The sequence below is a fragment of the Scyliorhinus torazame genome, chromosome 8 (assembly GCF_047496885.1).
Source record: "Scyliorhinus torazame isolate Kashiwa2021f chromosome 8, sScyTor2.1, whole genome shotgun sequence".
Classification (NCBI taxonomy): Eukaryota; Metazoa; Chordata; class Chondrichthyes; order Carcharhiniformes; family Scyliorhinidae; genus Scyliorhinus; species Scyliorhinus torazame.
In genome coordinates, this window is record NC_092714.1 from 96,436,034 (window position 1) to 96,461,536 (window position 25,503).

The 25,503-nt window shown below is 47.1% G+C and overlaps 1 protein-coding gene across 1 annotated transcript in view; it reads left to right on the forward strand.

Annotated features, from left to right (window-relative positions):
* Window positions 1-25,503, forward strand: part of pola1 (polymerase (DNA directed), alpha 1) — a 436,651-nt gene that overhangs the window by 95,319 nt on the left and 315,829 nt on the right. The window contains exons 20-23 of the mRNA XM_072513953.1: window positions 3,873-4,048; window positions 7,359-7,488; window positions 12,251-12,370; window positions 14,069-14,180. Coding sequence (XP_072370054.1) covers window positions 3,873-4,048; window positions 7,359-7,488; window positions 12,251-12,370; window positions 14,069-14,180 — 538 coding nt within the window. The remainder of the gene's footprint in view (window positions 1-3,872; window positions 4,049-7,358; window positions 7,489-12,250; window positions 12,371-14,068; window positions 14,181-25,503) is intronic.

Genomic DNA, 25,503 nt, shown 5'->3' on the forward strand with positions numbered 1-25,503 from the left:
GGGGGGTGGATGGATGGATCCATGGAGGTTTGGGCAGCCGAGGGCAAAGTAGTTCTCCTTCTACTCACACGTGCATAAAGTGTATTCCCGGATTGATTTTTTTATTTTGAGCAGGGCCTGGCTGGGGTGGTGGACACTGGGTACTCGGCGATTACAATCCCAGACCATGCTCCGCGCTGGGTTGACCTGCAGGTGGGTAAAGACAGTAACCAGTGCCCGCACTGGAGGTTGGATGTGGGACTTTTGGCAGACGAAGGGGTGTGCGAGCGGCTGAGGAAATGTATTCAGAACTACCTGCAGGTCAATGACATGGGAAATTTCAGCAGTGGTGGTGTGGGAAGCACTGAAGGCAGTGGTCAGAGGGGAACTGATTGCGATCCAGGCCCATAGGGAGAAGGTGGACAGGGCAGAGACGGACCGACTGGTTAAGGAGTTACTACAGATTGATAGGAGGTATGCGGAGATCCCAGAGGCAGGGTTTTTAAGGGAACGGCGGAGGTTACAGGTGGAGTTTAGCTTGCTGACCACAGGGAGGGCGGTGGAGCAGCTGAGAAAGGCGAGGGGGGGATCTATGAACATGGAGAGAAGGCCAGCAGAATGCTTGTGCAGCAGCACCTTAGGAAGAGGGAGGCAGCCAGGGAGATAGGGAAAGTAAAGGACGGAGATGGGAACCTGGTTGGCGTTTCAGTAGGGGTTAATAAGGCGTTTAGGGATTTCTATAGCAGGCTGTACAGGTCGGAACCCCCTGCGGGGCTGGAGGGGATGAGGCACTTCTTCGAGGGGCTGAATTTTCCAAAGGTGGACAGGGAGCTGGTAGAAGGGCTGGGGGCCCTGATCGGGTTGGAAGAGATAGCGGATGGTCTGAAGGCAATGCAGTCTGGTAAAGCCCCGGGGCCGGATGGGTACCCAGTGAAGTTCTATAAGAAGTTCTCTGGGATATTGGGGCTGGTGTTGATGAGGATGTTCAACGAGGCAAGGGAAAGAGGGGTGCTGTCCCCGACGATGTCACGGGCAATGATTTTGCTGATTCTTAAGCGGGACAAGACCCAGAGCTGTGTGGGTCCCACAGGCCAATCTTCCTGTTGAATGTGGATGCCAAATTGCTGGCCAAAATCTTGTCCTCCAGGATTGAGGATTGTGTTCCGGGCATTATTGGGGAGGACCAGACTGGGTTTATTAAGGGCACGCAGTTGGTGGCCAATGTATGAAGGCTGTTAAATGGGATCATGATGGCCCCGGAAGGTAGGGAGGTGGAGGTAGTGATTGCAATGGGTGCAGAAAAGGTTTTTGATCGGGTAGAATGGGACAATCTGTGGGAGGTACTGGGACGGTTCGGATTCGGGCGGGGCTTTATCGACTGGGCCAGGTTGCAGTATCAGGCTCCTGTGGCAAGTGTACGGATGAATAGGACTACATTGGGCTATTTTAGACTGCACCGGGGGACGAGACAAGGATGCCCCCTCTTCCCACTGTTGTTTGCGCTGGCTATAGAGCCGTTGGCAATTGCTCTGAGAGCCTCGAGGGGCTGGAGAGGGCTGGTCCGGGGGGGGGGGGGGGGGGGGGGGGGGGCAGTGGAGCGGAGCACAGGGTTTCGCTCTATGCAGATGACCTTCTGTACGTTTCGGACGTTAGGCCCCAATAGGGGGGATGGAAGAAATCATGAGGGCTTTAGGGGAATTTGGCCCCTTTTCAGGGTATAAACTTAATATGAGAAAGTGTGAGATGTTTGTGGTCCAGGCGAGGGGACAGGAGAGGCGACTGGGAGAGATGCCGTTTAGGTTAGTAAAGGGAAGCTTTAGGTGCCTAGGTATCCAAGTGGTGCGGGAATGGGACCAGCTGCATAAATTGAATCTGGCACGGCTGGTGGACCAAATGAAGGCCGATTTTCGGAGATGGGACGCGCTTCCGTTGTCTCTGGCTGGGAGGGTGTAAATGGTGAAGACGGCGGTCCTCCTGAGATTCCTATTTGTATTTCAGTGTCTCCCCATTTTTATTCCGCGTTCCTTTTTTAAGCGGGTCAACAGAGTGATCATGGGGTTTGTCTGGGCGGGCAAGACCCACCGAGTAAGGAAGGCAATGCTTGAGCGGAGTTGGGGAGAGGACGGGCTGGCGCTGCCAAATTTTAGCAACTATTACTGGGCGGCTAATATAGCCATGATCAGGAAGTGGGTGGTGGGGGAAGCGTCGGCATGGAGGCGGCTTTATGTAAGGGCACCAGTTTGGGGGCGTTGGTAACGGCGCCTCTGCCGTCCCCGCCAGCACGGTACTCCACCAGTCCAGTGGTGGTGGCGGCCCTGAGAGTTTGGGGCCAGTAGAGGGGGCATGTGGGAGCAGTGGGAGCATCGGTCTGGGCCCCAATCTGTGATAATCACCGGTTTGCCCTGGGGAGTATGGACGGGGGGTTCCGGTTATGGCGGAGAGCGGGGATTGGGAGGACGGGGGATATGTTCATAGAGGGGAGCTTTGCGAGTGTGAGGGCGTTGGAGGAAAAGTTTGGGTTGGCGAGGGGAAACAAATTCAGGTATCTGCATGTGCGGGACTTCCAACGTAAACAGGTGTCAGCCTTCCCGCTCCTACCGCTGAGGGGGATTCAGGACAGGGTTGTTTCCAGAGGATGGGTAGGAGAAGGGAGCATCTTGGACATTTACAAGGAACTTATGGGGTCTGAGGAGACGCAGACCGAGGAGCTGAAGTGCAAGTGGGAGGAGGAGCTGTGAGGTGAGGTAGAGGATGGTCTATGGCAGACGTGTTGAGTAGAGTCAACGCATCCGCAACTTGTGCCAGGCTCAGCCTGATACAATTTAAGGTGGTTCACCGGGCTCACATGACAGTGGCCTGGATGAGCAGATTCTTTGAGGTTGAGGACCGGTGCACAAAATGTGCGGGAGGACCGGCGAACCATGTCCACATGTTTTGGACATGTCCAAAGATTAGGGGATTTTGGCAGGGGTTTGCAGACGTCATGTCCACGGTGTTAAAAACAATTGTGGCGCTGAGTCCAGAGGTGGCGATTTTCGGGGTGTCAGAAGACCCGGGAACCCAGGAGGAGAAAGCGGCAGACGTTCTGGCCTTTGCTTCCCTGGTAGCCCGGAGACGGATACTATTAGCATGGAGGGACTCAAAGCCCCCGAAGTCGGAGACCTGGCTATCGGACATGGCTAGCTTTCTCTGTTTGGGAAAATCAAGTTCGCCTTGAGAGGGTCACTGTTAGAGTTCACCCGGAGGTGGCAACCGTTCGTCGACTTCTTTGCGGGAAATTAATCGTCAGCAGACGGGGGGAGGGGGGAGAAAGTAGTTTAGATTAGAGTAAGGGGGTAATAAGGGTGGGACCTGTACGAGAGGTAAATGGCTTTTGCACTATGTTTATGGTTTCATGTATATTGTTTATTTTGTTGTTACTCTACCGAAAATACCTCAATAAAATGTTTATTAAAAACCTTTCAAAAAAGATTGTTTCACTTAAAGTCGCAATTTGCAAGCGTGCAACCACAATGTTAAGTCGTCTGTTGTAAATCCTTCATACTACTTGCAAAGTGGCTCATTAGCAAGCGATTGTGGAGAAAGATCTCTTGAATTTGTATGCGACTGGAAAAATTCAGGTTGTAGCAGCACTCGTTTGTGTTGTCCAAGCCTAAACCATGGGCATCACCCACCGGACAGAATTTCAGAAATGGTGTAGTAGACTATTGTATGTTGAAAGTGCCCTTGCTCGTTGCTCAATTTTCTTTCCCTTTTAATTGGCTTAGTGCTTAGAATTGGGGGTATAGGTCTTCCAGGCTTACATCTTAACTGGCTCTTGACACCCAGACTTCCCATTTATGAAACTGTTATTCCTCTTGATGATTTAGCTTTCTATTGTTTCCTCATGAAAGGGTCGTGGTGGATTTGTGGAAAAGAATGCAGCGTGTGGCAGGCTGATTTGTGATATTGAAATTTCTGCCAAGGAGTTGATCCGATGCAAGAGCTACAATTTAACTGAGTTGGTTCATCAGGTTCTCAAAACAGAGAGGGTGACCATTCCAGCTGAGAACATTCGCAATCTTTATAAGTGAGTAACGTTGAGAATTTTGACAACTTTTTTTCTTAAATTGACGTTTTAAAGAGATATTATCAATTAATATAATTGAGTCCAGGGCAGATGTGGAGGGGGGGGTCACTGTTCCAATCCGGAAAGCCAGTCGGTGAAGGATGTTACTAGAGCCAATCTGTATTCAGTCCTACATTTATTTACACAGTAAACATTACAGACCGATACTTTTGGATACTAAGGAGCAATTTAGCATGGCCAATCCATCTAATCTGCACATCTAGGAAACCAGAGCACCCCGAGGAAATGCATGCTGTCACTGAGAAAACATGCAAATTCCACACAGCCGTTCAAGGTCGGAATTGAACCCGGCTCCCTGGTGCTGTGAGGCAAGAGTGCTAACCACTGTGCCCTGTGCCGCCCACAAGGAAGGGTGCAAGGAAGAGGCCAAATAATTATAGGCTCGTCAGTCTGACTTCAGTGGTGGGAAAATTATTGGAATCAGTTCTGAGAGACATCATAAACTGTACTTAGAAAGGGATAGGTTGATCAAGGATAGTCAGATTGGTTTTGTTTGGGGAAAATCGAGTCTTACTAACTTAGTGACATTTTTTGAGGCAGTAACCAGGAGGATTGATGAGGTGAATACAGTGGATGTTGCCCACATGGATTTTAGTGAGACATTCCACAAGGTCCAAAAAATGCATTGGCCAAAGAGGGATGGGGGGGGGGGAAGGGGAATTGAACTAGTGGGATCCAAACTTGGCTCTGTGACAGGAAACAAAGGGTAGTGATCGATGGGTGCTTTTGCAGATGGAAAGCAGATCCCAGTGGTGTTCCACAGGGCTCAATGTTGAGACCCTTTCTGTTTGTTGTATATATTAATGATTTAGACTTAAATATGGGAGGCATAATTTGGAAGTTTGCAGATTGTAATGACTTAGACCAGGCATTTGAGATTGGCCAATTGGAATACAAGCTCTCTGATTAGTGGCCCAACGGCTCTTCTCTGTATATAACAGGGAGCGTCAGATCCTCTGCACTCCCAGTGTAGACAGCAGACTGAATGGTCATGGTTGTTCAGCTGTTGGTTTTGTTAATAAAAAGAATTCTGGTGAAGGGACTTCTGCCTCCATGGACTTATCACACCGATGACACAAAAATTGTCCATGTGCTTGATAGTGAAGAGGATAGTTGTTGTTCCCAGAATTATATTTATAGTTTGGATGAATCGGCGGAAAAGTGGCAAATGGAATTCTATCCAGAAAAGTGTGAGGTAATGTATTTAGGGAGGGCAAACAAAGTTAGGGAATACTCCATAAACGGGGAGAATATTGAGAGGGTTGAGGAAGTGAGGGATCTTGGAGTGCATGTCCACAGGTTCTTGAAGGTGCCAGGATAGATGGATAAGGTGATAAAGAAAGCATATGGAATGCTTTCCTATATTAGGCAAGATATTGAATACAACAGCAGGATAAAATGATGGAACGATATAAAACACTGATTCGGCCACAGCTGGGATTGTGTGTATTGTTCTGGTCACTACATTACAGGAAGGACAGAATTACTCTGGAGAGGGTGCTGAGGAGATTTACAAGAATGTTGCAAGGGCTTGGAAAATGCAGCTTTGAAGAAAGATTGGATAGGCTAGGGTTGTTTTTCTTAGAACAGAAGCTAAGGGATTACCTAATTGAGGTAAGCAAAATTATAAGGGGCCATTACAGGAAGGAGCTGTTTCCTACTAGCTGAGGGGTCAATTGCCAGGGGCATAGATTTCAGGTAATTGGTGGAAGGATTACAGGGGACATGAGGAAAAATATTCACCCAGTGGGTAGTGGGCGTTTGGAATTCACTGCCTAACTTTGTGGTTGAGGCTGAAACACTCAATTCATTTAAGAGGTACCTGAATCTGCACCTGAGGTGCTGTAACCTGCAAGGGTACAGACCAGTTGCTAGAAAGTGAGATTAAAGTGAGCAGCTAGTTTGTTTTTGGTCAGTGCAGACATGATGGACTGAATGGCCTCTTTCTGTGCCATAACTTTTCTATGGTTCTATGTGAGCTATTGCTGCAGGATTCCTAACCTCTGACCTGCTCTTGTAATCACAGTATACATATGGCTAGTCCAGTTCTTTTTCTGGTCAATGGTAACCCTCAGGATGTTGATAGACGAGGTATTCAGCAATGGTAATGTCATTGAATGCCAAGTGGCGATAGTTAGATTCTCTCTTGTAGGAGTTGGTCATTGCCTGTCACTTGTCAGCCAAAGCTGTCCTGACTATTGTCCAGGTCTTGCTGCGTTTGGACGTGGACTGCTTCAGTAACGTTGTCAAGCTGAACATTGTGCAATCATCAGTGAACATCCCAACTTCTGACCTTATGGCGGAAGGGAGGTCATTGATGAGTCAGCTGAAGACTGTTGGGTGTAAAATATTACCCTGAGGAACTCCTGCAGTGATGTCCTGGAACTGAGATGCCTGACCTCCATCTTTTGGTGTGTTGGATGTGACTCCAATCAGCGGAGAGTTTTCTGTCATTTCACATTTCAGTGTGGTACCAAATTTCAATTGGCAGGCAGCTGAATGAAAGACCCCTGCATCTGCTGGTACTAAATTGGTCATCTCACTCGGAGGCCATAGGACCACTGTTGGTGGTAAATGAAAAACGTCATTCAGGTTATTGGGGACAGGCAGGAAAGTGGGGTCAATGTTACAATCGGAATAGCCATGATCTTATTGAATGGTGGACCAGGCTCCTTCCTGCACCTATTTCTTATGTCCTTCAGTGTTGTAGGCACAGGGAAGGAACTTCACTCTATATTTGACCATGCTGTATCTGACTGGGGAACCTGATATTGACCAGGTGCGTGAAGTGCAAATTATTCCAGTTCTCAAGACCAGCAATTGTCATCCAGATGATTTACCAAAAATGTAACTTGACGAAGTTGGATGCCTGATAGTGGCATGACATTATTGTGGAAATCATCTAACTGATGGAAGGAGTTCCCAAAACAGCCACCCTTCGGAATGTGATAGCTGGGGTTTTATTCTTCCCTGGCAATATGCAGGAAGGGAATATTTAACGTGGGATTCGTTTACGATTGGAGTCTGAAGCTTGATACATTTTATAATGCCTGGCTTAATCACAGGGAAGCAGTCACATATATTTGTGCTCTTAATTACTTGGTATTTGCGCAGTTACTGTAAATACATTTGGGTTAAATCGGATGTTTTTGTTAAACCTTGAATACTTGGGCGATCAGAGGAGTTGGAGGAAACTGAGTGTTGTATTTACTGTGTTGCAAATATTATTGACATTTTTGTTTTCCACTAGTAACTCTCTTCATCTTCTGCACCTACTTGAGACTACATGGATGGATACAAAATTTATTCTACAGATCATGTGTGAATTGAATGTTCTTCCTTTGGCACTGCAAATAACCAGCATTGCTGGAAATGTCATGGTAATGTTGGAATTTTTCCAAATTATTTATACTCAAATCATTTCTGCCTCCACTCCAATGGATGACCATTTGCAATTTATTTTTTTCAACTTCTGAACACTAGCCTTTAGTTGTTCCAAGTTAATGGGATTATAATTGAAGGTGTATAGATATGAATCAAAAGTTTAAAATATGGTGGCAATACAGCCTTTACATTTTTTTTGTAAGTTGCTTTGAGGCATATTTTTCACACTATATAATGATGACTTGCTGAAGGTAAGCTGACTTGCCTTTTTTCAAATCTATGGGGCTGGACCAAATCCAGTGAAGTTAATGTGAGTAAAATGTGTGTCTGACCCTTATCCTGCAAATGTGCAGATGTTTTGGTTGGATTTTGTTTTTGTGTTCCAGTTGTTTTAAATGTAGTGTTGAATGATTTAGTTCCTCTCGGGATAAGGTTCAAGCGGTACTGTTGGCTCTTCATACGCAGTAATAATTCTTCATATGCTATTTGATTGTGAAGCCCACTAAAACTGCATAATCTTGTCCTCACTTGAATATCAATTTTAACCCCTTTTTTATCCCAAAATACACTTCAAAACTCTGTGTAGCTGATTAGCTCCATTGTCTATCGCCAGAATTCCATTCACCCAGCAGACAAATATAATGTTGAAGAGTTTTTACAAATACTTTATATATGAATCTGCATTAAAATAATGTCACCTAACTTAAAAGTCCCAAATAAATGCATAGTTTGCTCTTTGTGAAAACCTACTGAATGTATTTCTGACCATTTTTAATGGGTGCAGTTCCCTCAATCTTGGTTCGTAATTTTAAAATAATTCTAAGGCATCATTTTTAACGGCGAAATCCAGTGTCAACATTTGCCTGTCACAATCCAGTTGCAGGTTTGCTTACTGCTAGGCAGTATTGTTGCATTCCTCCCTATCTCCCACATCCTCTATGCCCCAACTAATGCTTGTGACTGGCCATATATTGCTTCCAATTCCCCTCTTCAAATAACTGCTTCCCCAAAGATTAAAAGTTCTTCTGGGTATGACTGTGAAGTAAACGCCTGGTTCTTGCTGCTCCACCCTCTGCCACACTCCATATCTGGAAATTCGCTTTATCATTGTTGCCTTCCAGTGATGTGCTGTCAGTCTCTTGGAGTCATTGGACCGCGACTTCCTCTTGCTGGATGTTCTGGATTATTTAAGTTTTTTTCATCCTTGCGTTTGGTTTGTAAAAATACATGCCGTGTCGGGGCGGCATGGTGACACAGTGATTAGCGCCAGGACCCGGGTTCAATTCCGGCCTTGGGTGACTGTGTGGAGTTTGCACTTTCTCCCCGTTTCTGCGTGGATTTCCTCGGGGTGCTCCGGTTTTCTCCCACAGTCCAAAGAAGTGCAGGTTAGGTGGATTGGCCATGATCAATTGCCCCTTTGTATCCAAAGGAGTCATGAGGAAAGGGCGGGGAGTGGGCCTAATTAGGGTGCTCTTTCAGAAGGTTGCTGCAGACTTAATGTGCCGCATGGTCTCCTTCTGCACTGTAGGAATTCTTTGGTTCTATCACTTGAACATTGGCACTACTCTTGGCCATGATCTACAATTCAATTGGCAGTTGTACCACTCTATCCCCTACTCCCATCTCAAGTTTATCTCTCCCATAGCTACAATGGCAAACCTACAATGGCTACTATACCTCCAGGCACATACTGGGAATGAGAGACACAAATTGGTGGGTAAGCAGAAAGATGGGGTGAAGAGTGAAGTTTGTAGAGATAGCAATCAGTAGGTCGAGACGTCAGGGGAGATGGAAGCCGTGATTTTGCAGACAGAGGTAGATCATAGAAGATAAGAGTTGTAATAAAGGCATCATAGAGTCTGGGGATAAAGGATAGACAGACCAACAGAGAGAATGATTGATTGTGGGAATGCACTGACACTGCAGAAGAACAATAAGGGGCGGCACGTTGGTTACCACTGCTGCATCACAGCGCCAGGGACCTGGGTTTGATTACAACCTTTGTGGAGTTTGCACATGCTCTCTGTGGCATGTCAGAAAGGCAAGGTCACAGTGATCATGGGGGACTTCAATATGCAGGTGGACTGGGTAAATAATGTTGCCAGTGGACCCAAAGAAAGGGAATTCATTGAATGTTTACAGGAGGGCTTTTTGGAACAGCTTGTGACGGAGCCCACGAGGGAACAGGCCATTCTGGACTTAGTGTTATGTAATGAGCCAGACTTGATTAAAGATCTTAAAGTAAGGGAACACTTAGGAGGCAGTGATCATAATATGGTAGAATTCAGTCTGCAATTTGAAAGAAAGAAGGTAGAATCAGATGTAAAGGTGTTACAGTTAAATAAAGGTAACTACAGGAGCACGAGGGAGGAACTGACGATAATCGACTGGGAGCAGAGCCTAGTGGGAAAGACAGTAGAACAGCAATGGCAGGAGTTTCTGGGAGTAATTGAGGACACAGTACAGAGGTTCATCCCAAAGAAAAGAAAGGTTATCAGAGGGGGGATTAGGCAGCCATGGCTGACAAAGGAAGTCAGGGAATGCATCAAAGCAAAAGAGAAAGCCTATAATGTGGCAAAGAGTAGTGGGAAGTCAAGATTGGGAAGGCTACAAAAACAAACAGAGGATAACAAAGAGAGAAATAAGGAAAGAGAGGATCAAATATGAAGGTAGGCTAGCCAGTAACATTAGGAATGATAGTAAAAGTTTCTTTAAATACATTAAAAACAAACGGGAGGCAAAAGTTGACATTGGGCCGGTCCAAAATGACACTGGTAATCTAGTGATGGGAGACCAGGAAATAGCTGAGGAACTAAATAAGTACTTTGCGTCAGTCTTCACAGTAGAAGACATGAGTAATATCCCAACAATTCCGGAGAGTCAGGGGGCAGAGTTGAATATGGTAGCCATCACAAAGGAGAAAGTGCTAGAGAAACGAAGAGGTCTAAAAATTGATAAATCTCCGGGCCCAGATGGGCTACATCCTAGGGTTCTAAAGGAGATAGCTGAAGAAATAGTGGAGGCATTAGTTATGATCTTTCAAAAGTCACTGGAGTCAGGGAAAGTCCCAGAGGATTGGAAAATCGCTGTTGTAACCTGTTCCAGAAGGGAACAAGAAAAAAGATGGAAAATTATAGTCCAATTAGCCTAACCTCGGTTGTTGGCAAGATTCTAGAATCCATCGTTCAGGATGAGATTTCTAAATTCTTGGAAGTGCAGGGTCGGATTAGGACAAGTCAGCATGGATTTAGTAAGGGGAGGTCGTGCCTGACAAACCTGTTAGAGTTCTTTGAAGAGATAACAAATAGGTTAGACCAAGGAGAGCCAATGGATGTTATCTATCTTGACTTCCAAAAGGCCTTTGATAAGGTGCCTCACGGGAGACTGCTGAGTAAAATAAGGGCCCATGGTATTTGAGGCAAGGTACTAACATGGATTGGCGATTGGCTGTTGGGCAGAAGGCAGAGAGTTGGGATAAAAGGTTCTTTTTCGGAATGGCAACCGGTGACGAGTGGTGTCCCGCAGGGTTCAGTGTTGGGCCACAGCTGTTCTGTTTATATATTAACGATCTAGATGACGGGACTGGGGGCATTCTGGCTAAGTTTGCCGATGATACAAAGATAGGTGGAGGGGCAGGTAGTATTGAGGAGGTGGGGAGGCTGCAGAAAGATTTAGACAGTTTAGGAGAGTGGTCCAAGAAATGGCTGATGACATTCAACGTGGGCAAGTGCGATACTTGCACTTTGGAAAAAAGAATAGAGGCATGGACTATTTTCTAAACGGTGACAAAATTCATAATGCTGAAATGCAAAGGGACATGGGAGTCCTGGTCCAGGATTCTCTAAAGGTAAATTTGCAGGTTGAGTCCGTAATTAAGAAAGCAAATGCAATGTTGTCATTTATCTCAAGAGGCTTGGAATATAAACGCAGGGATGTACTTCTGAAGCTTTATAAAGCACTAGTTAGGCCCCATTTAGAATACTGTGAGCAATTTTGGGCCCCACATCTCAGGAAGGACATATTGGCACTGGAGCGGGTCCAGCGGAGATTCACACGGATGATCCCAAGAATGGTAGGCCTAACGTACGATGAACGTCTGAGGATCCTGGGATTATATTCATTGGAGTTTAGGAGGTTGAAGGGGGATCTAATAGAAACTTACAAGATAATGAATGGCTTAGATAGGGTGGACGTAGGGAAGTTGTTTCCATTAGCAGGGGAGACTAGGACCCGGGGGCACAGCCTTAGAATAAAAGGGAGTCACTTTAGAACTGAGATGAGGAGAAATTTCTTCAGCCAGAGAGTGGTGGGTCTGTGGAATTCATTGCCACAGAGGGCGGTGGAGGCTTTGAGTGTCTTTAAGACAGAAGTTGATAAATTCTTGATTTCTCGAGGAATTAAGGGCTATGGAGAGAGAGCGGGTAAATGGAGTTGAAATCAGCCATGATTGAATGGTGGAGTGGACTCGATGGGCCGAATGGCCTTCTGCTCCTATGTCTTATGGTCTTATAAAAGTAGCGATGTTACCAAACTGACAGGAAACAGGTGTGACACAAAATATGAGCTTTCAGTTATACTTTAAAAAAATATAACAAACTAATAATCTACAATATTGATAGTCAAGAGGATAAGTTGATTCCTAACTATTGGAATGTTAGCAACAAGGGGTTAAAGGAAGTGAATGTAGTATTGGTGGGGAATGCACACTGTACACAAGACTTTTATCATTCTTGATGGATTGTTTGTTATCTCTCCTAGTCACGAACGCTAATGGGAGGACGTTCGGAGAGAAATGAATATTTACTGCTGCATGCTTTCCATGAAAAAAACTACATTGTACCTGATAAACCTTCTTTCAAGAAGCATGTGCAGGAGTCTGTGAGTACCACGGCACTTCAGTACTGTGCCTTATTTCCTGCACGCTTTATGTTTGCTTTATCTTCATGTTTCTTTTTGTCTAGATGTGGCCAAAAGAACTCATTTTTCGATTTAATTCGCTGAGTCTGAGCACATGCTATAATTGCATGTGTCCATTTTTGCTGCCACAATCTTACAATTGTAGAATTAAATGATTTGTGGGAAAATAGCTAAAAATGCTATTAATGTGAGAGGGTTCACTGGGTGTTGTTTGCATGTGACTCTTTGCACATGCATCACTGGGTCTGAAAGCACACTTGTGTCCGGCACTTCCAGTGAAATAGCATTTAAATATAGAAATCTGGCAGAAGAAATCTATTTCCAATTGACAGATCACTCAATTGAAGGCAGTCAGATATCACAGTGCTGAAGTAAAATTCTGAATGTACTGAGACAGTTGAGAGTGCTGCGTAAAATAATTGTAACATTAGCAATCTACTGAGCATTTAATGATTAGAAACCTTTATGATACAACTTGGGAAAATGTCCCACAAGGAGCCCTAAGCCTGATTTGCTTGCCTTGCTAAGTGTCTCATTAATTTTTTTCAATAGTCTCCTTTGTCCTCAATTTATGGACGCTTAGTTTTGAGTTTTTCCTTTAAATTGGCTATTCTGTTTTGACATTATTTACTTAAACTGACTTTTTGAAGGCACTTTCATGAAATGCTTACAAAATATAAGTGACATCGGTGACTTATAATAATAATATATTATTATTCTCATGAAATGATGACTAAATATAAGTGACATCGGTGACTTTAAAGAATTTTTGTGACCTCTTGGCATGCCAAAGCGTTATACAGCCAATCAAGTCTTTTTGAAGTGGAGCCATATTGTACTGTAAGGAAAATGGCAGCTAATTAGCGGCTGCAGTCTCCCACACACAGAAATATGATGATGACGACAAGATCACCTCTTTGCTGATGTTGAATGAGGAATCAATATTGGTATGGGTATTGTGGGAGGTCCCTTGCTAGCCTTTGAATGGTGTTGTGGTTCTTTTACATTCACTTGTCAGAAAGGAGGTAACTTCCAAAAGTGCAGCACTGACGATGTATGGACACCAGGGGTATCAGCCTTGACTGTGTGTTCTGGAGTAGGCCTTGAACCTGTGACCTTCTGACTCAGGTCAGACTGTCACCCATTGGGTCACCGTTGATGCGGCGGCGAAAGTAGATTTTTGTTTTTGTGTGGCGATTCATTTTTTTTGATCTTGAGAATATGAATGTTTTATTTTTAAATAATTGGTTACATTTGTGAATATTTTCAGAGACATGTTGATGAAGCTTTTTGTCTTTCATTCATTGGGGAAAATCTGAGTGCAAGGGGTAAAGCTTCGGCAGTATGTCTCTTTTTGGCAATATTTTGTAACTAAATTTTAAAGCTGTTTTGTGTAATTTCTTCTGAATTTGGAATTGTCACTTGATGCTTTCAGACTATAAAATAAACCGGCTAACAATCTGTGCTGATCCAGCTGTACCAAATATTCAGGTTACTTCCTTTTTGAAATGTTTCCTGGATTCTTGTTCATCCAATTTAGATGAAAAAGGAATTTTATAACCTGATTAGCCTATTGCCCAGAGGATAACCCTGCATGTCCCTGCTTTGACGCTGACGAGCTGTTGCATGAAAACACCTCCTGTTTTTTGGCCCCTTCAGGTAGATGATGACGAAGAATATGTTAATGGAGGAGCTGGAAGTACAGGGAAAATTAAGAAAGGTCGAAAAAAAGCAGCATATGCTGGTGGTTTAGTCTTGGAACCCAAAGTTGGTAAGTTTAAGAATTCTTGGCGATATGAAATCCATGCCACATTTGTGTCCTTTTCCCTCATGTGTTTTTCCCCTCAATTCCAGAAAGCACTATTTTGCATTGATTTGTAGACTCAGGAGCAACAAACATATTTGAGATATCTTGTGAAATGTCCTATCCTTTGTGTGTAAGTGTAATGTTGAAATAATTTGACTTCAAGAAACATACCTGCCTGCAATGAACTTCCATCCAATGCACTTCCACAAGAAGCAGAATTAATTTTTGGTCAGTTGGAATGTCACCAATATTGAAATTGTCTGTATTGGCTCAAATGATCGGTTAAGTTTGAGACCTCCCTGATCGAGCCATAAACTATTGGTTAAAATTTTAGCCTACCCCTGCCTTAGCTGATTTACTTTTGTCAAGCAATCTGCCTCTTATACAGATGCAAAAATTGAATTTGGCATCTCTTTCCTGCGACCAGAAATACAAGTTGTTCAATCTCTTCTGGATAATTTGTTCCTTTACCTCATTGCATTACGACTGAGATGGGAGGAGTGCGCAGTTTGATTAGTCCTACTTTCCCCACAGGTCATACCATCAGTTTGAAAGTTTGATTTATTCACCAAAATGACCAGTTATTTACCTTTGCTATTGTTACCCAGAATAAAAGAGACTTTGACCAGGCATCTTTCAATAAGCAACAAATGTATTAGTTGATTGTAAAACCAGTCTGCTCGAATAGAAAGACGAAGCTTATTAACATACAGTATCAAATATGAAAAAAGGCTAATTACTCTTTCGAAATATTAGAAGTCAAGCAAACTGAAATAAAAATAATAAAATTAAAACAAAGAAATTCTGCCAGATTGTTCAAGGGAAAAGGAAAGACCGTGTAGTCATTGAAATGGTGTCCGGGTTATATAAATATATATATGAGGTCTCGCAGCACTGATCGCGCAACAGTTGATCACTCTAGACTGCAAAATGGCGTCTGTCATCGTTTCACAAGCAGTTGGTTCTCCTCCTCCTCAAAGCAAAATCAAAATCCAACTTTCAAACACAGTTTTCCAGAGCCATAAATTACCAACAGTCCTCCCGGGTCAAGATGCCTTCAGTTGCTCTAAAACTGCTTAATTACGGAGGACTTCCGGTTGCAGCTATGCGAAGCTAAGTCGCACGTTCGGCAGCTCCCGCTTAGAATGGACTTTTGGGCTCTTTTCAGGGCCCCCAACGGCATTTGTTCGACATTTCCCGGTGAGGGAAATTCCCCCGACAGTGTATGGCTTGGACCAGGAGCGGAGTGACTAAAAAAAAGTGGTGGTGAAGCCAAAGAAAGTGCAAGGGAAGAAGAGCAAGATGGCGGTGGGCGGAGACCAGGCAGCATGGATGCAGTGGGCGCAGAAGCAGCAGGAGGTTATCCAGCGCTGCTTCAGGGAGCTCAAAGCGGACCTGCTGGAGCCGATGAAGGCTTCTATTGATAAGCTGCTGGAGACCCAGACGGCCCAGGGGGTGGCGATCCGCGAGGTCCGACAAACGATTTCAGATAATGAGGACGAGATCTTGGGCCTAGCGGTAAAGATGGAGACGATCGAGGCGCTCCACAAGAAATGGCAGGAACGGTTCGAGGAGAAGGAGTATCGGTCGAGGTGGAAGAATCCTGGGCCTCCCGGAGGGGCTGGAGGGGTCGGACGTGGTTGCCTATGTTGTCACCATGTTAAACTCGCTGATGGGAGCGGGGTCCTTCCAGGGGCCCCTGGAGCTGGAAGGGGCCCATAGAGTGCTGGCGAGGAGGCCCAAGGCTAATGAGCTGCCGCAGGCGGTGTTGGTGCGGTTTCATCGGTTCGCTGATCGGGAGTGCGTACTCAGATGGGCCAAGAAAGAGAGGAACAGCAGGTGGGAGAATGCAGAGGTTTGAGTATATCAGGACTGGAGCGCGGAGTTGGCGAAGAAGAGGGCCGGGTACAACCGGGCGAAGGCGGTGCTGCACAGGAAGGGGGTGAAGTTTGGCATGCTGCAGCCGGCGCGCCTGTGGGTCACCTACAACGACCGGCAGCATTATTTTGAGTCCCCGGAGGAGGCATGGGCCTTTGTTCAGGCCGAGAAGCTGGACACAAACTGAGGGTCGGGATGGGGGGTCGGGCGTGGGGATGGTCGGGGATTGCTGTTGTTGTGTTACATTTTGAGGGGGGGGGTTCTTTGCTCTTGTTCAGTTTTGGTTCGGTGTGGGTGGTTAGGGTGGGTTGGGCACTGTTTTGGTTGGGTCTTTCGGGTGGGCTCTTGGAGGGGGGGCAAGTAAACGGAGTAGGGGGTGGATGGCCGGTAGGGGGGGGGGATGGGGTCCCGTGGGGGAGGGCGAGGCCCGAGTCGGGGGTGAGGGGACTGGGCCTGTAAAAGGAGCTGCGACAGAGGAGACGGGGCCGGGCAGGTGGAAAGCGCGGGCTTTTCCCCGCGCTGAAGGCTGGAGGGGACGGGGCCGGGGCAGGGAAGCGTGGGTTTTTCCCCGCTTTTGGGATGGAAGGGGGAGGCGGAGAACCTGCTGGTGGGTAATGGAGGGGGAGGGGAAGTCCCACACTGGGAGGAGTCTAAGGAGAGGTGAACGGGCCGGTTAAGCGGGCCCGGGTGTTCGTACACCTGAAGGGGCTGAAGGCGGATGTGGTCATGCACCAGGAGACACACTTGAAGGTGGCAGACCAGGTAAGATTGAGGAAAGGGTGGGTAGGCCAGGTGTTTCATTCTGGGCTGGATGCCAAAAATCGGGGGGGGTTGCGATCTTGCTGGGAAAGAGGGTGTCGTTCGGGGCGCCGAGCATTGTGACAGACAATGACGGCAGGTACGTAATGGTAAGTGGTAAGCTGCAAGGGGAAAGGGTGGTGCTGATCAACGTGTACGCCCCGAACTGGGACGATGCAGGTTTTATGCGGCGCATGTTGGGTCGGATCCCAGATTTGGAAGTGGGGGGGCCTGATAATGGGGGGGGGGGGGGGGGGGGGGGGGGACTTTAACACTGTGTTGGATCCGGCACTGGATCGCTCCAGGTCTAGGACGGGTAGGAGGCCGGCGGCAGCTAAAGTGCTGAGGGGGTTTATGGGCCAGATGGGAGGGGTGGACCCTTGGAGATTTGCAAGGCCGGGGTCTAGTGAATTTTCATTCTTCTCGCACGTTCATAAGGCCTATTCCCGCATCGACTTTTTGTTATGAGCAGGGCGCTGATTGCGAAAGTCGAGGATACGGAGTACTCGGCGATAGCCATTTCGGATCACGCCCCGCATTGGGTGGACTTAGAGCTGGAGGAGGAGTGGGTTCAGCGCCCGTTGTGGTGCTTGGAGGTGGGGCTGTTGGCGGACAAGGAGGTGAGCGAGCCTGTCCGAAGAAGCAAAGAGGGATACCTGGAGGCCAACGATAACGGGGAGGTCCGAGTGAGGATGGTCTGGGAGGCGCTGAAGGCGGTGGTTAGGGGAGAGCTGATCTCCATTAGGGCCCACAAGGAGAGGAGAGAACAGAGGGAGAGGCTGGTGGGTGAGATGGTGAGTGTAGACGGGAGGTATGCGGAGGTGCCGGAGGAGGGACTGTTGAGGGAGAGGCATAGCCACCAGGCCGAATTCGACCTCTTGACCACCAGGAAGGCGGAGGCGCAGTGGAGAAAGGCCCAGAGGGCGATTTATGAATATGGGGAAAAGGCAAGTCGGATGCTGGCGCATCAACTTCGGAAGCGGGATGCAGCTAGGGAGATTGGGGGAATTAAGGATGGGGGTGGGGGGTGTGGTGCGGAGTGGGGTTGGCATCAATGGGGTCTTCAGGGACTTTTATGAGGAACTGTATCGGTCCGAGCCCCCACTGGAGGAGGGAGGGATGGGTTGCTTTCTGGACCAACTGAAGTTCCCGAAGGTGGAAGAGGGACTGGTGGCGGGTTGGAGGAGCTGGCCAAAGGGATAGGGAGCATGCAGGCGGGGTAGGCACCGGGGCCGGACGGTTTCCCGGTCGAATTTTACAAAAAATATGTGGACCGGTTGGGCCCGTTGCTGGTTAGGACCTTCAATGAGGCAAGGGAGCGGTGTGTGTGTATGTCTGGGGGGTGGGGGGTGGGGGGGGTGGCGGGGGGGGGGGGGGGGCGGCATTACCCCCGACGATGTCCTGAAGCGGGACAAGGATCCCCTGCAGTGTGGGTCTTACAGGCCGATTTCATTGTTAAATGTAGATGCCAAGGTGCTGGCGAAGATCTTAGCCACGAGAATTGAGGATTGTGTGCCGCAGGTCATCCACGAAGACCAGACTGGGTTCGTGAAGGGGAGGCAGTTGAACGCGAATGTGCAGAGGCTCCTAAACGTTATTATGATGCCGGCGAGGGAGGGGGAGGCGGAGATAGTGGCGGCGATGGACGCTGAGAAGGCCTTCGATAGGGTAGAGTGGGGGTACTTGTGGGAGGTGCTGAAGAGGTTCGGGTTTGGGTTCGTCAGGTGGGTTAGGCTGTTGTACGAGGTCCCGATGGTGAGTGTGGCCACGAACAAGAGGAGGTCTGAGTACTTTTGGTTGCATCGAGGGACGAGGCAGGGGTGTCCCTTGTCCCCCCTGCTCTTCGCGTTGGCGATTGAACCCCTGGCTATGGCACTGAGGGAGTCGAGGAACTGGAGGGGGTTGGTGCGGGGTGGGGAGGAGCACAGGGTGTCGCTCTATGCGGACGACTTGCTGCTATATGTGGCGGACCCGGTGGGGGGAATGCCGGAGGTAATGAGGATCCTCAGGGAGTTCGGGGGTTTCTCAGGGTGCAAGCTCAACATGGGGAAGAGCGAGTTGTTTGTGGTTCACCAGGGGACCAGGAGAGGGGGATTGGCGAGATCCCACTAAAAAGGGCGGAGAGGAGCTTCAGGCATTTGGGGGTCCAGGTGGCCAAGAGCTGGGGGGCCCTGCATAGACTTAATTTCACGAGGCTGGAGGAGGAATTCAAGAGGTGGGACGCATTGCCGCTGTCCCTGGCGGGTAGGGTGCAGTCAGTCAAGATGACGATGCTCCCAAGGTTTTAGTTCCTGTTCCAGTGCCTCCCCATTCTTATCCCGAAGGCCTTCTTTAGGCGGGTCAACAGGAGCATAATAGGGTTTGTGTGGGCGCGAGGGACTCCGAGGGTGAGAAGGGTGTTCCTGGAGCCGAGTAGGGATGGGGGGGGGGGCGCTGGCACTGCCCAACCTCTGTGGGTACTACTGGGGCGCCAATGCGACGATGGTGCGCAAGTGGGTGATGGAGGGGGAGGGGGCGGCATGGAAGAGGCTGGAGGTGGCGTCTTGTGAGGGTACGAGTCTGGAGGCGCTGGCAACGGCGCCGCTGGCGCTCCCTCCAATGAGTTATACCACGAGCCCGGTGGTGGCAGCTGCCCTCAAAATTTGGTGGCAATGGAGGCGGCACAGGGGGGAAGTGGGGGCCTCAGTGTGGACCCCGATACGGGGGAACCACCGGTATTTCCCAGGGAGAATAGATGGAGGGTTTTCGGGGTGGCATAGGACAGGGATAAGAAGGTTGGGGGACCTGTTTGTGGATGGGAAGTTCGCAAGCCTGGGTGAGCTGGAGGAGAAGTACGGGCTCCCCCCCGAGGAACGCCTTTAGGTATCTACAGGTAAGGGCGTTTGCCAAGCGGCAAGTGGTGGAATTCCTGCTGCCGCCGCCATGCACGGTCCAGGACAGGGTGCTCTCGGGGGCGTGGGTTGGAGAGGGGAAGATCTCGGCAACTTAACAGGTGATGCAGGAGGACGAGGTCTCGATGGAGGTGTTGAAAGGTAAGTGGAAGGAGGAATTGGGGGAGGAGATCGAGGAAGGGACGTGGGCAGATGCCCAAGGGAGGGTGAACTCTCCCTCTTCGTGCGCGAGGCTCAGCCTCATACAGTTTAAGGTGCTGCACAGGGCACACATGACCGGGACAAGGATGAGACGGTTTTTTGGGGGTGAGGACAGGTGTGTTAGGTGCTCAGGGAGCCCAGCAAACCACACCCATATGTTCTGGACATGCCCAGCGCTGGAGGAATTTTGGAAGGGCGTAGCGAGGACGGTGTCGAGGGTGGTAGGATCCAGGGTCAAACCGGGCTGGGGGCTCGCAATATTTGGGGTTGCAGAGGAGCCAGGAGTGCAGGAGGCGAAAGAGGCCGGAATTCTGGCCTTTGCGTCCCTGGTAGCCCTCGCATTCTTCAGTGGAAGGATGCGAGGCCCCCAAGCGTGGAATCCTGGATCGACGATATGGCGGGGTTTATTAAATTGGAGAGGGTGAAATTTGCCTTAAGGGGATCGGTGCAAGGGTTCTTCAGGCGGTGGCAGCCGTTCTTGGACCTCCTGGCAGAACGGTAGACAATGGTCAGCAGCAGCAGCAACCTGGGGGTGGGGGTTCTATTGTATTTTTGTTTGTCTATACTGGGGGATCTGAGGGGGTGCATATATTTGCTATGTGTTTCGGCGGGTGTTAATATATCATAGAATATCATAGAATTTACAGTGCAGAAGGAGGCCATTCGGCCCATCGAGTCTGCACCGGCTCTTGGAAAGAGCACCCTACCCAAGGTCCACACTTCCACCCTATCCCCATAACCCAGTAACCCCACCCAACACTAAGGGCAATTTTGTACACTAAGGGCAATTTATCATGGCCAATCCACCTAACCTGCACATCTTTGGACTGTGGGAGGAAACCGGACGGAGCACCCGGAGGAAACCCACGCACACACGGGGAGGATGTGCAGACTCCGCACAGAGAGTGACCCAAGCCGGGAATCGAACCTGGAACCCTGGAGCTGTGAAGCAATTGTGCTATCCACAATGCTACCGTGCTGCCCATATTATTTATGTATGGGGGGACGGGGCACTGGGTTGTTTTGTTTTGTATTTAATTCTGTTGGGTTCCTTTTACATTTTTGTTATTGATATTTTGTGAAAACTTTAAAAAAAAAATGTTTTTTTAAAAAACTGCTTAATTACCTTTTCTTAGAGAAGGATGTATTTTCCAGTATTAACCCTTTAAGGGACAGTGTATTTTAAAGCACAAATTCTTCCAGAAGGTTCTTGGTCCTTGAAGATCAACCATTTTTCGTGACGAAAGTGTACATGACACTTCCCGCCTTGGAGAAATTAAATGCTATAATTTATATGTGTTTCATTATAAAGTGCAATAAAACATAAAACTACTAAGACGTACCCACACTCTCAATTCAGTCACTTTTTATACAAAGCTAAGACCGTTATTCTCTGTGTCCTATTGGCCTTTTAACAAATTTAAGGCAAAATTAAATTCAAAACAATGTATTTGCAATTGGGTTAAGTGATAATGTAAAAATAATAATCTCCATTGGAATAGTCTGGCATTCTGCTTTTTAAATGTTTCCACAAAAGCTAGGGGTTTGTGATCAGTGTCTCTCACTATCCATGGCGGACATTCACCTCACACTTTTTAAGAGCTAAGAGCAAGCCCAGGGGTATCTATTTTGGTGTTAATTCAGATTTTTGGAAAAGTATCCAACTGGCATTTCTATGCCAATGCATTATCATGTAACTGCGCCTCCCCCAGGTCACTGACCATGAATTGATACATTGAAAGGCGTAGTGAGATTTTGAGCACTCAACACTATTTCCATTGATGAAAATAACTTTTTGCCTTTCAAAAGATCCTTGGCACTCCCTAATCCGCAATACCTTGGCTTTCTTCTGTAGTAAGTCTGTCAGTGGAAGCGACCGTGAGAGGGGATTCTATTGTAAGGGGGACAGATAAACGTTTATGAGGCTGGACATGTGACGCCTGGGACTTCGCTGGTCCCAGGGTTAAGGATGTCACTCTGCGGCAGCAGCATGTTCTGAGGGGGGGGAAGGTGAAGGGAGCCAGATATTGTGGTTCATATTGGTACCGACAAAGGTAAAAAGTGGGATGAGGTCCTGAAAGAAGAATATAGGGAGCCAGGAATTAAATTAAAAAGCAGGACCTCAAGAGTAATAATCTCGGGATTACTCTGTGCTACATGCTAACGAGATCCGGTAGAGGCGAATGGACCTGATTAATACATGGCCAGAGAGATGGTGTAAGAGAAAGGGATTTAGATTCCTGAGGCCCTGGGACCGATTCTCTGAAAGGTGGAACCTGCAAAAGCTGGACGGGTGCACAGCAGGACCGGGACTAATATTTATGCAGGGGCATTTGCTAGTACTATGGGGGAGAGTTTAAACTAGAGTGGCAAGGGGAGGGGAACCTGAGCGTGGAGACACACACAGGGAAACAAAGATAAGTAGAAATCCAAAGTGGGAAGCAGAGGAAACGAGGGCTCGCAGCAAAGAGATTTTGTGCAAGAAGTGTGTAAAAATGTTAAAAAGACAAGTTTAAAAGCACTCTTGAGGCAGCACGGTGATGCAGTGGTTAGCACTGCTGTCTCATGGCGCCGAGGTCCCAGGTTCGATCCCGGCTCTGGGTCATTGTCTGTGTGGAGTTTGCACATTCTTCCATGTTTGCGTGGGTTTTGCCCCCACACCCAAAGATGTGCACGATAGGTGGATTGGCCACGCTAAAGTGGCCCTGAATTGGAAAAAATGAATTGGGTACTCTAAATTTATTTTAAAAAAGTTTAAAGGCACTCTATCTGAATGGACGGAGCATTTACAATAATGTAGATGAAATATCAGCGCACATTGATGTACACGGGTACGATATGATTGCGATTACAGAGAGATGGCGACCAAGGCATTAGGAAGGGCAGGCAAAAAGAGATGGGAGGTGGAGTGGCGTAGTTAGTTAAGGATGAAATAAGTACAATAGGGAGAGGTGTGGGCTCAGAAAATCTAGATGTAGAATCAGTCTGGGTGGAACTAAGAAGCAACAAAGAGTGGAAAACATTAGTGGAAGTTATCTGTCGGCCTCCAAACATTAGTGGTAAGGTAGGAGATGACAATAAACAGGGAATTAGCTTTGCACGTAACTAGGATGCTGCAATAATCATGGGTGACTTTAATCTACACAAACCAAATTAGCAATAATACTGTGGCAGATGAATTCCTTGGAATGAGTATGAGATGGCTTTTTAAACTAGTATGTTCCGGGACCAACTATACATGCTATCCTAGATTTGGTATTGTGCAATGAGAAGGGTTGATTAGTCGACAATGGATGAACGGACATCGCGCGACAATCGCCAGGCAGGAATGTTCCTTCCAGTCGGGGAACACGTCAGCTGTCAAGAGCATTCAGCCTCTGATCTTCGGGTAAATGTTCTCCAAGGCGGCCTTCAGGACGCGCGACAACGCAGAATCGCCGAGCAGAAACTTATAGCCAAGTTCCGCACACATGAATACGACCTCAACCGGGATCTTGGATTCATGTTGCATTACATTCATCCCCCTACGATCTGGCCTGGGATGGCTACCAACCGTCCTGGCTTGAGACAATTCACACCTCTTTAACCTGTGATTACCCCTCTCTCTGGATCTGTAAAGACTTAATTACCTGCAAAGACTCGCATTCAAAGTATCGTACTGCATCTTTGACTCTCTCTCTCTCGCTATATATATATATATATATATATATTATATATATATATAATGTTTCTGGAACCCACCTCTTCATTCACCCGAGGAAGGAGCAGTGCTCCAAAAGGAAAGAAGTAGTGCTCCGAAAGCTTGTGATTCGAAACAAATCTGTTGGACTTTAACTTGGTGTTGTAAGACTTCTTACTTGGCTAAGATAGATTGGGGAACTTCATTAAAAGGCATGACAGTAGATAGGCATTGGCTAATATTTAAGGAACAAATGTCTGCATTGCAAAGGGTATACATTCCTTTCTTGTGCAAAAGCAAATTGGAAAAGCAGCGCAACCATGGTGAACAAAACAAATTAAGACTCGTATTAGACCCAAAGCAGAGTCATATAAAGTTGCTTTGTGTGTTTTCTGGGGGGAAAGTTAAGCCTTTCTCCAGCAAAAGTGTTTGAGTGGCTCTGATCTCGCTTCGTATCATTATCGGTACAGCGGTCTCTTTTGAGGGATAAATGGTTACTTTTTCTTTGTCACGATTTCTTCATAACTCTCATGCATCTTGTTCATCTCTCCTGAACTCCGTAGTGTTCATACTGTTTCGTAGCTGCAGTTAGCACTGCGACTTGAACCGTTGTGTTCCACCTGAAGGTTCCCCTCCAAGTCACTCATCACCCTGACTTGGAAATATATCGCCGTTCCTTCACTGTCGCTGGAGCTCCCTCCCTAACAGCACAGTGGGTGTACCTACACCTCGAGGACTGCAGCGGTTCAAGAAGGGAACTCCCCACCACCTTCTGAAGGACAAAGAGGGATAGGCAATAAATGCTGGTCTAACCAGAGACGTCCACATCCCGTAAATGAATTAAAAATGAATAAATTCTCGGTCAGAGCGCCTGAAAGGACCTTACGTACCCTAATAAGTCTGATGGGTTTCCCCCGCAACTTGCAGCAATCTGCTCGAATGTGTCCCACCTTGTCACAATGGAAACCCTTGAGACTTTAAATATCACTTTCGTCCTCGGCACCTTCATTTCTGATCTGAGGCAGAATTTGGGGGATTTTCCCAGCTGTCCCTTCCCTTTCCTGGTTATTTGCCTTCCTTTTACCTCACGTTTGTGTGATGATAAAAAAAGGCACCAGCTCATAAATCTTCAACATGGGTTCTAACTACTGGAGAGAGTTAATTTTTAAACTTTTTCAGGAGCACTATTTCCCACAGAGCTTCATAATTGTCTCTACCTTTAATGTCTGAGTCTAATTTCAAATGCTGTGCTATTATATCAACTATATGTGCTTTCCTCACCCTTAAGATAAATTCTTGCTGCAACCTATCCGCTAATTCTGTTTGTTGAACCGCAACTTCCAAAGCCATTTTGGTGTATAACAAACTTGGTATCTGTCCTTTTATCCTTTCCCAATTATTATTTCATGTCCAATCACCTGCTGTTCGCGTTTCAAATCCTGCAAAAGCCCTCAGTCTATGATATGGGAAGAGCGTGCTGTTTGATTAGCCCCACTACTCCACAGGCCACACCATTAGTTTAAATGGTTTAAAAGTTTGATTCACTCGCCAAATGCCCAATTATTTGTCTTCGCTACTGTTAGCCAGAATAAAAGAGACTTTAGCCAGGCTTATTTTCAATAAACAACAAACTTATTAGTTTATTATAAAACCAGTCTGGTGGTTGAACAGAAAGTCAAAGCTCATTAACACGCAGTTTGAAATATGGGAGTATATTAATTATTCTTTTAATCCAGAAAACAGTCAACGACTCTTGCAGGCAGACCCGAGGAACACTTGCAGATACGTAATTCCAGCACATGGAGCAACTTGGGCGCAGCTTATATTCACTCTGGACTGC